The following is a 15,684-nucleotide window of genomic DNA, read 5'->3' on the forward strand; positions in this document are numbered from 1 at the left end:
AATCTTTTGCTTTTGTTATTTGCATTCTTTATTCTTAATTGCTACCCAATTGCTTTGGGGCTTTCATAAACAGTTAACAAAAACACACGCACGAGGCAGCCCTTTCGCTTTCTGTGCTTGTTGTTCTTGGCACTGGGTCAGTTCTATGAACTTCTGGTGTCCAACTGGTAGGACCTGAAACTCCGTGTTTAACAAGTGCCTGTAGTCAAAACAGTTGGCGTGTGCAAGCTCGGCTAGCTGGTATTGACTGCAGCTGGTCAGCCGGCGGCTCCTGCGCCGGGCAGAATACCCAGTCACGTTGCTCTGTTTTGGATCTGGACTTTTGTTGTTTAGTTGTGGGTTGTTTCTGTTTTTGTTTTGTTTTTTTCCATTTTTGTGATGGCATCTGTGCTAATGTGGATCGCTTCAGGTTCCAAAAGTACAACATGTTTACAGTCGTGGTAGAATCAGATTAAGTTGGCAGCCCGAGTCTCTCTGTAAGTGGTTTTAGTTTCCATTTCTTCTTGGAGCAGGATGTTTTGCATAATTTTGCTGATCCTGGGTTATTTATAGAGTTTTTGAAGAAACGGGGATGCATGAGAGTTTCTGTTACAACTCTGGAAAGAGAAATCCGTGTCTACATCTAAAGGAATGGCAGCGCGTGTGCAGCAGAGGGTTATTTTAGCTCTCAAGAATTAATTTCTCCACACGCGAGGTCATTCGATACATTCCGGAGCATTCTTTCCAGCCGCCGATATCAGAAACCCTGATAATTGCTTTAGAACAAGTTGTTTTCCTTTGGTCGGTCACAAGCGGGGTAAAATGAAAGTGATGATGCCATTTCCTCTGGTGCACTCTGCGAGGGTGGGTGCAGTGATTGGGTATTGTTGCAAACGTCCGAAATGGATTCGGAGCGGTAGTTTTGTCAAGCTCACAGGGAGCAGTGTTCTCTGGCCAGCCTGCAGCCTGCCCAGGAGCTGGTCAGCTGGACTCAGAGATCCGGAGGAGGGGCAGAGAAAGAAGGCCTGAAGAGAAGTTAGTGGGTTTGAAAGTGTGTCCGCCACTTAATGAAAGTGACACTCAGGCATTTATAACATAGATAATAATTATCTGCAAGATGGCATACCGGCTAATGCATTATCCGGTTGATTTTTCTGGCCTGGAGGTAGAGTCTTTTGGGGGCACGTGTGCATGTTTGAACGAGAACTAAAGCTGGGCACATTTGAAAACACGCTAAGCCAGAATTAGCACTCTGTAAAAGGGTTTCCCATAATATTTACTAGAACAGTTGGCTAAGAATTGCTCTGCTTTGCCCACTGAATGGCTGTGTGATTAAATCAGCCCTGATAGCGTACCTTGAGCACCTCCCATCTCTTGTGCCTGCTGCCTCTGGAATTTGCATGGGTAAGTAGCGCGTTCATCAGCATAATGAGTGTTGAGTCCCAGTGTAATGGTCCAGGATAACGTTGTAAATGAGACACTTCATTGTGCCTCCGGTTAAATATTTTAAAGCAAACAAATCGAAAAGGAGGGAGAAGAGGATAAACATCACTTAGGCCATGCGGCTGGCCTTCTGGAGTCTGCACAGATCCAGGTACTGAGGTCCCACACAGACGGGGCCAACTCCCCTCCGAACCCCCACCATCACAGACACACACACACACACACACACACACACACACACACGAAGGCACAGTTGAAATGGAAATTTCCACGGTAGTTAATGTGACCATTAAGGCCGAGTCTTGACATAGTTATAACTGCTGAGTGCTGCCAAGAGCGGACTTCTCTTTCTGCTCCATGTTTCTCATCCATGTGAAAGTGTAGATTTCTTTTTTTCTTGATCTCCGCTTGCTGAGAATGAGGATGAGGCTGTCTTGGTTTCTATCTTTTCCAGTTTAAAGTGCACCATGTATTTTCTCACGCTAGCCCCCACTGAGCTGGCAAAGGAAAAGTCAAGCCCTTTGGCCCCTTGGGAAAAGTTTAGAGATGGGGTTTGGCTTGCACAGTGGAACTAGGGAGCTAGAACTTAGGCCCTATCGTTATCCACCAGACCTTCTCCCCGTTGCCCCAAGCAAGCTGGACGAATGGGCTGCAGTGCAGATGTTAAGAAACTCTGTTCTAATTTGATTCAAATCAAATCTATCCCTGTGGGTGGAGCCCCTCTTACCTTCCCCTTCCTTTGACTGACATCTTTCGGGTTGGGACCTGAAAGACTTGAGGCCCACGGTTTGGAGGCCTCAGGTGTGAGGCGTGTGTTGGTTCTAACGGTGATGATGGGGACTCCCACCCTGCTGTGTAAATAACCTAATAGCCAGAGAGAGTGAAGAGATGGGAACAGAACCTACAGGGCTTTATGGTGGAGTTGGAAAGGGATTGTGAATACTGAAAGGCTTCCCAGTCTTCCTCCCTCTGGCTTTTGCATTTGAATTGGCCAGCCCCACCCACCCTGCTCTCCTTGGGAAAGCTAAAGCACAGCCATTTGCCAGCCTGTCAGTCCTGTCTCCCAGATCATGTCACCCCTCTGGGCCCCTCCAGACATTGGCCTGCCAATACCTTTTAAACACCAGCCTTCCTGGCTTTAATTCCTCCTACGCACCAGCCAGGAGAGCGATCAATGACCTATCAGTTGTTTGATAATTTATCTGATGGTCTGGGCCTGTAGCAGCAGTGAGCACTCGTGAATCCACCTCGTCTCCAGGCCCCCAGGGCAAGGTTCTGTCCACCCTATGCTCAGTGGGAAGCCCAGGGTCTGGCAGGCCCAGAAGTCTGAGGGAGGACCAGGGCAATCAGGCAGAGCCTGAGATGCTGTGGGTTGCAAACCAAAAGTGGGATTGGGCCAGATGGTCTGGATGGGTGGTCAACCCTGTGAGTCTTGGTAGCTACCTCAGCTCCCGTGAGTCCACTCACCACCAAGGAGCCCTGGTGGCACAGTGGTTAAGGGCTCAGCTGTTAACCAAAGGGTCGGCAGTTCGAATCCACCAGCCACTCTTTGGAAACCCTTTGGGCAGTTCTGCTTTGTGGAGCCCTGGTGGCACAGTGGTTAAGAGCTTGGCTGCTAACCAAAAGGTCAGCTGTTCGAATCCACCAGCCGCTCTTTGGAAACCCTGCGGGGCAGTTCTGTTCTCTCCTGTAGGGTTGCAGTGAGTTGGAATCGACTCAACTGGCAACGAATTTCGTTTGTTTGTTTTTATAGCAATGACATACAGATTAATCAGAACCCTGAAGGGAAAGTAAGCCAATAGCAGGAGTTGGTTACCCCTGGGCTGTGGCCTGGAGTCACACTGTTTCAGACCAGCTACATAGACAGCCTTAGTCTCAGCACTGATAGGACATCAGGAGATTGAGCCCCCCTTGACCTGACTACAACTGTTATCAAGGTGGTGTGACTGAGACCAAGGAAGGATACATTTGGGTCACAGCAATGTCAAAGGTTAGGAGTCCTTTGTCCTCTGGCCTCCATACTGTACTTTTTGTCCCCAGTCTAGTGAACATGAATGGTTTTAGGTGAAAAAAAAAAAAACTCAGCCTGCTCCTCTAAGTAGCAGTATCTTCGTTACCTAGTGCTGTTGTTGTTGTTAGGTGCCATCAAGTCAATTCCAACTCTAGCGACCCCATGTGACAGAGTAGAACCGCCCCTAGGGTTTTCTAGGCTATAGTCTTTACAGGAGCAGATCGCTGGCAGATCGCTGACTCTTTCTCCAATAGAGTCACTAAGTGGGTTCAACTGGCAACTTTTTGGTCAGCAGCCAAACACTTAACCATTGCACTACAAGGGCTTCATACCTAGTGTAGCTATAACAAAAATATCATTAAGTGGGCGACTTTGAAGAACAGAAGGTTATTTTCTCACAGATCTGGATCCCAAGGATCCCTGTTGGTGCAGTGGGTAAGAGCTTAACTGCTAACCAAAAAGTCAGTAGTTTGAACCCATCATCAGCTCCTTGGAAACCCTACGGGGCAGTTCTACTCTGTCCTATAAGGTCGCTATGAGTCAGAATCTACTTGACTGCAGCAGGTTTGGTTTTATTTTTCTGGAACCCAAATCAGGGTTTCAGCCATGTTGACTCTTTCTATGAGCCTCTCTCCTAGTTTCTGGTGTCTGTTGGAAAAAAAACTAAAGGTCGCTATGAGTCAGAATCTACTTGACTGCAGCAGGTTTGGTTTTATTTTTCTGGAACCCAAATCAGGGTTTCAGCCATGTTGACTCTTTCTATGAGCCTCTCTCCTAGTTTCTGGTGTCTGTTGGAGACCCTTGGTATTCCTTGGCATTCCTTGGCGTCTGTCTTTCGCCGTGTGTGTCTCTGTCTATTCTCCTCTTTTTGTAACTCAGAAGTGATTAGGTTTAGGATCCACCCTACTCAAGTATGACCTAATTAACGTAAAGAAACCCCTATTTCCAAACAGGATCACGCCCACAGGTATAGGGACCAGGACTTCAGTATAGATTTTGGGCAGACACAATTCAGCTCATAACAAGCAGCACCAGACCGCAATAACAGCATGATGCAGAGATTCCCCACACACATGGCTGTATAGAACCAGGTACGGTCTCTCTATGTGAGGGTATAGTCAAAGGAAAGACAATGAGAGAAAGACAGAGAGGAATATGTTTAAAAGTCTCAGGAAGAAGTAGTCCATGGCCGTGAAGGTCTGAGTTAGCTTTAAAGTGTCCTGTGATGTGATGATTTTTAGGTGACGTCAGCAGCCTACCTGTCTTGAGAAAGACCATTGTAGGGGTAGGTTGAGTGAAGGTAGCTTGTGGACTGATGGACTCCAGAACTTACCTGTCAGGAATTGACCTTCACTTCCGAGACTCTTCCTCCCAGCAGCTCTCTGGGCAAACTCCCTGATAATAGATTTGTTGGTGTGATCCTCTTACTATCTTGCCAATAATTTCATATCATTACAAAATTATCTGTAATAATTTTGTTATTAGCTGCCTTCGAGTGGCCCCTGACTCATGGTGACCCTAGGCACAATGGGGCCAGACCACTGTGATCCATAGGATTTTTATTGGCTGGTTTTCAGAAGTAGATCGCCAGGCCTTTCTTCCTAGAACATCTTAGTCCAGAAGCTCCACTGAGAACTGTTCTGCATCATAGCAAAAAGCAGGCCTCCACTGTCAGATGAGTGGACACGTTTAATCTGCCTTCAGTGTTCCTTCCCTCTGGAAGTTGGGAAGCCAACTTCAATGGGTGAGGAGAGAAGAAATTAGCCAGTTATTGCCTCTCATTTTAAATGCTGTTCTTCTCCCAGGGGCTTGTGGTTGACCATACCAGATCCTCTCTCTCTGTTTTCTCTTGCTATGGGACATCTTTGACCCTGAGATGCTGGGTTGGTCTCTGACAGTCCTTTGCAAAATTTTGCCCCTAAGATCTTTTCTGTCTTCACTGTGGGGGCTGGCATATTGCTATGCTTTGCAGTTTCCTCCCTGAGGACTCAAAAATCCAGCTGAGAGAAGAACAGGGTCTCTGGGGGCTACCCTGAGAACCTCAGAGCCAAAAGCCTGATGTTCTTAAAAACAGCCATCCAGGACAAAAACCCAGGGGTGAGTAGGGTCAAGCCACAGGGGAGCTAAAAGCAGCCCTCCCAGCCTTTTATCACCTGCCAGATCACTGCTGCCCATTATTTAGGCCCTGGTCTCCACAAGGTGATGATGGAGAGACAGTGTGTTCCTGCAGGCCCCCTCCCCACCCCACCACCCCTGCGCTGTGGTAGTGGGTTCCATTGCCCTTTATAAACCGGTCTTGGCTTTGATCTGAGGTGGGAGAGAAGGGGATTGCTGCGGTAGACGAGATCGGGAATCTATTCCATTGCAGCAGTCGTCTGCTCTGTGCTGAAAGACCTGTTCCTTTCAGCAGCCTGAGTGTATATATAGGCTTAATACGCAAGTTTCTGCCAATGGAAATGGTGTCTGAGTTATTTATAATCATAATCCTTCCTTTATGTTTGCATAGCCTGACTCAACTTTTAAACCTCTTTTTCATACCCCTCCCTACAGCACGGGAGGGGTCGATACTGTTTGTTACCCTTTGTTGTTGTCGTTAGCTACCTTCAGGTTGGCCCCTGACTCATGGTGACCATGTGCACAGCAGAACAACACACTTATTATTCCCCTGCTTTTTGGTTAAAGTCTTAAACTTCCCCTGCTTTTTTTAAGGTTAAAGTCTTAAACTTGCTGCTCTTCAGAAACTACCAAACCAAACCCAACCCAACCCACTGCCGTCAAGTTGATTCTAACTCATAGCGACCTTATGGGACAGAGTAGAACTGCCCCATATGATTTCCAAGGCTGTAATCTGTATGGAAGCAAACTGCCACATCTTTCTCCTGGAGTGACTGGTGGGTTCGAACTGCCAACTTTTCGGTTAGCGGCCGAGCACTTAACCACTGTGCCACCAGAGCTCCTTCCTCAGAAACTAAGGCAATGTAAATATTGCTTTTTATTGTCTTAAGCTACCTGTTTGCTGAGAGGTTAGGCCACCTTGCCCAGGTACCTGAGGTTAGGCAAGAGAACAGCTAAAAGAGGCAGGGCAAAGTCCCCCAGAGAGACCAGAGAGTCCTGGAACACCTGGGCTGAGGGAATCTGTTCACATCCCTGTCCTCCAGGTCATCCTGGAACTCTGAGCAAACAGAGATACTGGGAAAGCTGTTCACATTTGTTTCTGGAACGACTCAGGCTCCAGGGCCACCGGGCCTGCCCTTTCATCTGTGTTTCATATAAGTATTGTGACATTCAGCAGGCGTCTACTTCATAGGCCCCTGGGTGGGAGAAATGTGCTCTTGACCTGCTAGCCTAGGGTCTGGAGGACAAGTCTCCCAGCCTTTCCTCCTGAGAGCTATCTCTACCCACAGTACAGATGAATAAGAGAGGAGGGCTGACACTTCCCCAGGAGGGCTGGGTCAGGTGCGTGGCCAGGTCACTCCCCCTCCCTCCCACCAACACCATTCTACAGAAATGGAATTTGTGGAGACCATTTCTTTTCTTTTCTTTTTTTAAATATTATCTCAAAGCAATAGTTTCAGGAGCTTATCCAGCATCCATACCTCCAGAAAGTCTAGAGTCCATGAAAATTTGAAATTCTGTTCTCCATTCCCCCTCTCCTTTTTTTATTGTAATTTAGATGAAGACTTACAGACAAAACTAGTTTCTCATTAAACAATTAACACACGTATTGTTTTGTGACATTGGATGCCAACCCCGTGATGTGTCAACGCTCTCCCCTTCTCGACCTTGGGTTCCCTATTACCAGCTTTCCTGTCCCCTCCTGCCTTCTCATCCTTGCCCCTGGGCTGGTGTGCCCATTTAGTCTCATTGTTTTATGGGCCTGTCTAATCTTTGGCTGAAGGGCGAACCTCAGGAGTGACTCCTTTACTAAGCTGTAAGGGTGTCTAGGGGCCATACTCTTGGGGTTTCTCCAGTGTCTGTCAGACCAATAAGTTTGGTCTTTTTTTTTTTGTTAGAATTTTGTTCTACATTTTTCTCCAGCTCTGTCTAATCCCTGTCAGAGCAGTTGGTGGTGGTAGCTGGGCACCATCTAGTTGTGCGGGACACAGTCTGCTGGAGGCTGTGGTAGTTGTGGTCCATTAGTCCTTTGGACTAGTCTATCCCTTTTGTCTTTGGTTTTCCTCATTCTGTGGAGACCATTTATGTTTTGTCAACCAGTACAGCTCCCTCCCAGTCAGATAATCAATTCTCTTAATTCTGGGAAGAAAGGCTTACTACAAGAAGGGAAAAGGAACCCAGATGTCCAATGCCATGTTTTCCTGAATAGTCCTCTCTTGGGAGGCTTCAGGCTCTCCGAATTTAATTATCGTTGGCAAGCTGCTGAAGGGCTATTCCATTACCTAAGACACCTTGCAAAGAGACAAGTAGGCACTGCCAGTGTGGCATGGATTGAGATTATACCATCTCCCCATAATCTGAAATTCTCCCATTAGAGTCATACTTCTGGGTCTTGGAAAGCTCTTCTCTCTTATGCCAAAAACCAGTTGCCATCCAGTTGACTCTGACACATGGCAACCCCATGTGTATCAGAGTAGAGCTGTGCTCTGTAGGGTTTTGAATTTACTGATTTTTCAGAAGTCGATTGCCAGGCCTTTCTTCAGAGGTGGCTCTGGATGGACTTGAACCTCCAACCTTTTGGTTAGCGGCTGAGTTCATTAACTGTTTGCACCACCCAGGAACTCCTTTTCTCTCTAAGAGGTTTGTTTGGTCTTTTGTCCTTATTAAAACGTATACCCCCTTAGCCAGATAACTTAAGATTTCTTAGGTAATAGCCAGGTTTTTGGAAAGAAATGCTGGATGCAACACAGGAGAGGTCCCAATAGAAGATGAGAGGATGCCAAAAATATGCTTTACCATTTTTTTGTATTAAGAAGAAATTCACAACATAAGAGTAACCATTTTAAAACATACAACTCAGTGGCATTTAATATATTCACAATGTTGTACAACCATCTCCTCTATCTAGTTCCGAAACAGTTTCATCACCCCCTAAGGAAACCCCATACCCACTAAGCAGTTGCTCCCCAGTCTCTTCACTCCCCAGCCCCTGGCAACCATCAGTCTGCTTTCTATCTTTTTGGGTTTACCTCTTTTGGACGTTTCATATAAATGAAATCATACGTATGTGGCCTTTTGTATACCATTGTTTTTCTGGACACTCTCCCATCTATTGTCCTTCACCAAGATCAGGGAATAATGTGCTTAAATATCCAGAATGAATGAAACTCTTTGCCTACGTTAACAGTTAAAATGTTCAGCATAAATATTTTGTGATCATTATAATGATGTCTCTATTCTCTCCAAAGCATAGTGCTAAGCATTGAAGTGGACTCTCCCCATCAGCATGGACAGGCCCTGTGGGAGGGGGGAGCAGAAAGGCCTGAGGCTTCTGCAGGCTGCCCAGAACTGAGGCCAGGCCGCCAGGAGCCCTGGGAGCTGAGCCCACGCAGCCTGAGCATGACCACCATCCTGTGGGGCTGAAGTATGGCACCAGCCCTTCACTAACAGGGACGGTCTAATGGGCGTCTGAGGAGTTCAGTGTCTCTAACCACACTTCATGTGTGTGGTACATGAAAACCCAAATTCAGCTGCCAAATTCAGGATGCAACCCTGACTGTTCCGGGCTTTTCTTTCTGCCTTTCCCTAATCTCATCTGGGCGTGCTCTCTTAAAGGGGAAGTGGTGCGTTCTGACTGGCCAGGGCCCTCAGCCAGGAGCCAGGAAACATCAACCACAAGTCACGGTGCCCAGCGTGTCACTGGCTCAGCCTCTGTCCAAACGGCAAGGCTGCCTCCCTGGGATGTGTAAGTGTGAGCACAGGGCACATTTACCACACAGGCCGGTGTGGGGCTGGACACAGGTCACAGAGGAGAGAGCCCAGCAGGCTGAGTTGCTGCCCTTTAGCATTCAGTGTATTCATTTAGCAAGTCTGAGTTTTAGCATGGACAGGGCTCTTGTCTATGGGCTGGAGCCAAAACAGGGCTGAGGCATGGAGTGGGGAGAATACTGCCTCAGAAAGAGGTCAGGAGTAGGAGGCTGGGTTGAGGACCAGGCTATTTTGGACTGCCTTTCTGGAGGCACAAGCCTCAGGCCTTGGGAAGGAGAGGAGTGGAAAATTTTATAGCACACCTTACTTAGCGCTGGGAAGCTAGCTACCATGAACCTTACCAACCCCAGACACCCCCACGTGTCAGCACTTACATGCAGCTTAAACTACATTTATTCTTTTATCTACTCAGCAAGTAGTTTTTCTTTGTCATGTTTATTATGTAACTTGTGTTAAATGTTTCAGGTCTTTTTAATTCAAATTTAAAAAATTGCTTGAAGCCAGGGACCCGTGTTTTTCCTCCTTTTCTGTTCACTGATGGCCCTTGATCCAGTGTGTGCATACAGTAAAAAAAAAAAAAAAATTTGTAGGCACTAAATATATGCTGATCGCCAGCCCACTTGCAGACTCGGCCACTAGGGTGATTGGCAGTGTATCTGGCTTGGTTTCTAGCTACGGTTTTGTTTCCTGTGTGCCCCCAGACAAAACAAGGGAAAACACCTGCAACCCCCCCAACACACACACACACACACACACACACACACACAGCCAGCTACTAACTATATGCCATAAGTGACTGGCTGAGGGTAGAGCACACCTCCTGCTATGATTAGGCCCCTTGTGCCCAGGTTTTTGTTTGTGTGGTAATGATGGTTGATCTTCAGTCATGTAAAAATAACTCGGACCTTTTGCTCCTAAACAAGTGAGGAGAGGGAGACAGAAGAGGATTGAAGAGGGGGGAAAATGTGTGTGTTTCTGTACGCACGTATTGACAGGGTACAACCACACCCTACTTCAAGACAACTTCCTGTTTGTCACTGCCAACTGCCACTCCAAGGAGAACAGAAATGGTTCCGTCATCAGTGGCTGCCGCGGGCCCAACACAGCCTGTGGGGTGAGTGGTTCTAAGTGACCCTGTGCCCTTAGCAGTGAGTCAAGGCTTTGCACCTTCTGCTGTAGGAGACTGTGGAGGTCAGGACAGAGAAAAAGAAAGCACTGGTGGCCTCTCCCATTGGATTCTTGTAAATGGAATGGTTTTTAATGCAGGCGCAGGGAAAAGGCAAAGAGCTGGCTACTTAAGAAAACTACTACCTGTATTTTTTAAAAACCTACATTTTCGTGTATCAGGGGACTTATATTAAGTACTTGCTGTGAGTTGGCACCGTGGTAGCCACTTTCCTTCTGTTATCAATCCTCACAACATTCATGTATTCCACAATGAATGTAGGGCGAGACCTCATCCTGACTGCCAGGGATAAAAGAGTGAACAAGATACCTACCCTCAAGGCATGTCCAGGAAACCTAGACCAGTGACCTAGCAATTACAACATGTGACGTGTGCTAAGATAGGGGGACTTAGTGTGTACTGTAGTGCACCCTGCCCAATTGTAATCCTATGATGGGGGGATGACTGTCCCCATTTTATAGGGAAGAAAACGGGCTCAGGGGGTTAAGTCAAGTCACAGAGCTAATGAATGACAAAGCTGGGATTTGAGCCCAGATCCTTCCCATTACAAGGCAGCACCATTTGGTCCACATTTCCAGCGACTACCAAAGCTGGTGAAACATGAGGGACCTTTGAAAAAGTACAGATTTGGAGGCACTGCCCCTGGTGTCCCGGTAGCCTCTGAAGTGTGAGTGTGGCCTGGGTGCTCTATGTGCCTCGGGCATCCAGGATCCCCTAGCCCCTTCCCTAGGGCTTGGACAGAACATGCCTGTGACAGGGGCCAGGCTTCTACTCACCTAGCCCAAGGCACCTAGGGCAAAGGCCACTGTTTTTGCCGCAGGACAGTGTTGGGAAGATTCATTCTAGCTGCTCGGGTATTTTAAACACTGGGAATCCTGGTTTATAAATCTTCTCCCTGAAGAAACCCCAGCCTATGCCTCCTGCTTTCCCCAACTTCTGACTGTCCCCTCACTGCCCCAGGGGCAGGGGTGCTATCAGCTAAGCCACCTTAAATTAAGGTAGAATCCAAGCTAGAAACTGCCGTTGTCACTTAAGCCATGGTGACTCCAGTGTTTAAACTTGTGTGACTTGCCCAGCATGTGTGTGTTTGGTGGGGCCCGGGAAGTTACTCTAAGTTAGAGGTTTAATGCCACACACGTGGAACTCCTTGTCAACCCGTCCGCTTCCGTGTGGGACGTGGACACACGAGAAGAGCTAGGGCAGTAAAAGGTCAGATGTTACCTAAGAGGACTGCGGCTCTGGCTGCAGGTGGCAGCCAGGGAGGGATAGTTACCTGCCTCAGGTCTTTCAGGCAGCAGCTTACCTCCTGACAGGGGAGCCTGTTCCCACCACTAGAGTGAAGGTAGCCACTAGCTGGGGATCTGGAGAGTGCCACCCCACCCTGAGAGAACCCTCTAATGATGAAGAAGCTCTAGCATTGACAATGTCTGTCTTATCACAACTGTGATAGTCCAGTGTGCATATCCCAGTGCCTGGCAGTTGGTAGATGCCAAGGAAATGCTGAAAAAAATGAATGAATGAATGAAGCTTGACTTTAACGCATGCTTTTCTCTTAATGGACTCCCTGGGTGGCACAAATGGTTGAGTACTCAGCTACTAACAGAAAGGTTGGCTGTTCAAATCTACCCAGAGGTACCTGAGAAGAAAGGCCTGGCAATCTACTTCCAAAAGGTTGTTGCTGTTATTGTTGGTTGCTGTCGATTTGATTCTGACTCGTGGTGACCTTATGTCTGAAAGGATACAACCATTCAAAACCCCAGGTGCAATTCTACTCTGAAGTACATGGGGTTGCCATGAGTCGGAATCAACTCTACGGCAACTGGTTTGGTTTTGGGTTTTTTTCTCCGAGTATGTCCACCTGTTTTCTCTACTTTGTCCTTTCTGGCTAGGGATATGTTAGAGTATTGTGGAATTTTGTTTTGCTTTTTTTCATCTTTATTTTTTTATGTAAGGATTTAAACAGCTTTAACAAAAACAAAAAAACCAAAACCAAACCCAGTGCCGTCAAGTCGATTCCAACTCATAGCAACCCTACAGGACGGAGTAGAACTGCCCCATAGAGTTTCTAAGGAGCGCCTGGCGGATTCAAACTGCGGACCCTTTGGTTAGCAGCCACAGCACTTCACCACTACGCCACCAGGGTTCCCTTACAGAACCTATTAAACAGTACATCCTATACCCGTCCCTTTCCCCCCATCCTTATATAGATATTAAATGTTTTTACTAAGTAATGATTACTGTCTACATATTATTTGTGATATTTTTTATTTTTGTTTTCTGAATTTGGCTTACTATTTCACATACAAGGACCTGGTGGCTCAGTGGTTAAAGCGCTTGGCTGCTAACCAAAAGGTCAGTAGTTTGAACCCTCCAGCCCCTCCTCAGGAGAAAGATGTGGCAGTCTTGCGTCCGTAAAGATTTACAGGCTTGGAAACCCTATGGGGCAGTTCTGCTCTGTCCTATAGGGTCACTATGAGTCAGAATTGACTTGATGGCAGTGGGTTTCATTTGGTTTTTGCAGATTTGGACTTACTGTTTTACATACAAGGAGCCCAAGTGGCACAACAGTTAAGCACTCAGCTGCTAACCAAAGGTTGGTGGTTAGAACCCACCAAGAGACTACACAGGAGAAAGACCTGGCAATCTGCTCCTGTGAAATTACCAGATTACCAGATCACAGTCTCTGAGCCCTTCTTAGTTCCTATTATTGTCACCAGGTTGCTCTCCAGAAAAACATCATCCCTTGAAAGTTCCCCTGACAGTGTGTCCATGTGCTTGTTCCCCACAGGTTTCTCTCTGCTCAGGGTTTTCCTCCTAGCTAGGTTTGCTGTCCTGCGAGGACACCCCTGAGGGCTGAAGGAAATATTTCAGGGCCCTGGAAAGTCCCTCTGACCCCCTAAATCCTATCTAACAATGGTTGATGCCAGAAATTTACACCTTAGTATAAATTACTAAAAAGGAGGGGCAGGTTTTATTGGCCAGAAGAGGCAGGAGAAGGAGGAGTGCTACCACGGGAGAAAAGAGAAGGAGGCTCTTAAGTTTCTAACTTCAGAGTTGTAGCCAAGACCAGCCCTGAAAATGGGAAATATTTTATCAAGGATCATGAGAGAAGGTACATTGCTAACGTGTGGAGTGAATGCAACATCCCAAGCAGGATGGTGTGGTGGAGAAACCATTGGCTTTGGGGCCAGGCCAGCCTGGGCTTTCCTCCCAGACCTGCTGAGGTCTGTGTGACCTTGGTCTTGTTTCATAATCTTGCTAAGCTTTAATTTCCCCATCTATAAAAAGGGAGCTAACTGTATCCACTTTGTGGGGTTGTTGGGTAGATTGCATGAGCTGGCAAGTGTAAAAGTAGTAGCTTGTACAATGCCTGACACAGAGTAGGCACTCAGGAAATGTTGCTGTCCTTTCTAAGTGAATGAATGGGTGTAGGATGATTGAACGACCAAAAAATCAACTCCCAATCCTCCAGGGGGACTTGGGAACTGAGCTGGTCCAAGCTGTGTAGGTCACTGGCCCAAACTGGCCTTGGCAAAGAACTCACTGCTCCAGGCAGATCGTGTTGTCTGGGAGTGGGCAGGGTTGAAAAGGGGTAAAGAAAACCTTGTTATTGTTGTTGTTAGCTGCCGTTGAGTCAGTCCCAACTCATGGCAACCCCATGCACAACAGAACAAAACACTGCCTGGCCTTTCGCCATCCCCATGATCAGTTGGAGATCAGACTGTTGTGATCCATAGGGTTTTCATTGGCTGAGTTTCAGAAGTAGATTGCCAGGCCTTTATTCTTAGTCTGTCTTAGTCTAGAAGCTCTATTTAAACCTGCTCAGCATCATAGCAACACATAAGCCTCCACTGCCAGTCAGATGATATCTGTACTTGAGATGCATTGGCCAGGAATCAAACCTGGGTCTCCTGCAAAGAAGGCGAGAATTCTACCACTGAACCACCACTCCCCCAAAGAAAACCTAGTACAAGTTAATTGGTGACAGACCAATTTAAGGAACATCTGCCCAGCTACTTGGGCCCTGACGTCTTTTAAAGAGGTACTGCAGCCTGAGGAGGGAGTAGGCACTCCAGAAAGCTCACGAGCACTCCTGTATAGTAGCCACTTGGCACAGCTCTGCCTGACAGTCACTGCTGCCAAAGTCGCTTGACTTTCCTGTGTCTTTGCTTCCTTCTCTGCTGATGGCCAGTTCAATATCCCCCGTAACCACCACAGGACTATATTTAGTGTGTCAGTATAATGGCAGCGCTTGAGACCACAGGCGAAGATTCTAGCCCCAGCTCCTCCACTTCATGTGATGTGGAACAAGTTTCTCAAATGCAGTTGGCCTCAGTTTCCACAGCTCTAAACTGAGAGAATGCCTGCTTCACAGGGTGGTTGTGAGGTGCAGCTAGCAGGCTTCCTAACATGGCTCCTGATGCTGAAGACCTTGCTCTGCCTCTCTCCCTCCAAGTCCAGTTTACTTTTGGAAGAAGGGCCTTTGGAATTCAGGGCTGTCCTTTGTAGACAGCATCCTGACTGTAACTAAGAAAGCAGATAGAACCCATTGATAAAACAGAGTCTGGCTAAGGATTTGCCAAGCACCTGCCCTCAGAGCTGTGGGCAGAAGGCGACTCAGTGCTGTCAAATGAGAAAGTTAGGTGCTGGGCTGAGCCCAAGGGAGCTTACACAACCATGGCAGGCCACAAGCGACTGTGGTGTGCAAAGTCTGTTGTGAGGGTGTTGGTCCCTTAAAAAGCCATATTGGAAAGCTGGTAATAGGGAACCCAGGGTTGAGAAGAGTGTTGACATGTCATGGGGTTGTTAACCAATGTCATACAACTATGTGTGTATTAACTGTTTGATGAGAAACTAGTTTGTTCTGTAAAACTTCATCTAAAGTTCGATTTAAAAAAAATAAAGCCATATTGGAATATTCCCAACAAATTCTTTCTAAAAATGGTACAGGGAGCCATATTGGGTGTTGGCAGCTGGCTCAGCCATTCACGAAGCAGCTCCCGTTGTTTCTGTGCTGAAGTTTTAAATACAGGACATTGATACTGCAAGTATGAAAATATCTCTGTGAGAAAGCATGGGGGAGGTGCGGGTTTTGAGCTGTCATTGAAATGGAGTCGCCTGGTGGATTTTACCTGCAGAGAGTAAGGGGAAGAGTTGTGCAGACACCAAGGCTCCCACACCT

The 15,684-nt window shown here is 47.1% G+C and overlaps 1 protein-coding gene across 11 annotated transcripts in view; it reads left to right on the top strand.

The window, feature by feature from the left end:
- The window catches only part of ATXN7L1 (ataxin 7 like 1), a 287,096-nt gene that overhangs the window by 206,324 nt on the left and 65,088 nt on the right, over positions 1-15,684 (top strand). The window contains exon 1 of one of the 11 annotated variants that reach the window (XM_064289856.1): positions 4-10,430. The exons of 8 other annotated variants lie outside the window; for them this stretch is intronic. In XM_064289856.1, the coding sequence (XP_064145926.1) occupies positions 10,280-10,430 (151 nt within the window). In that variant the 5' untranslated portion in view covers positions 4-10,279. Of the gene's footprint in view, positions 1-3; positions 10,431-15,684 lie in introns of those variants that run through there. 2 more of the 11 variants (XM_064289858.1, XM_064289860.1) reach the window with 2 other exon arrangements.

This window comes from Loxodonta africana, chromosome 8 (assembly GCF_030014295.1).
Source record: "Loxodonta africana isolate mLoxAfr1 chromosome 8, mLoxAfr1.hap2, whole genome shotgun sequence".
Lineage (NCBI taxonomy): Eukaryota > Metazoa > Chordata > Mammalia > Proboscidea > Elephantidae > Loxodonta > Loxodonta africana.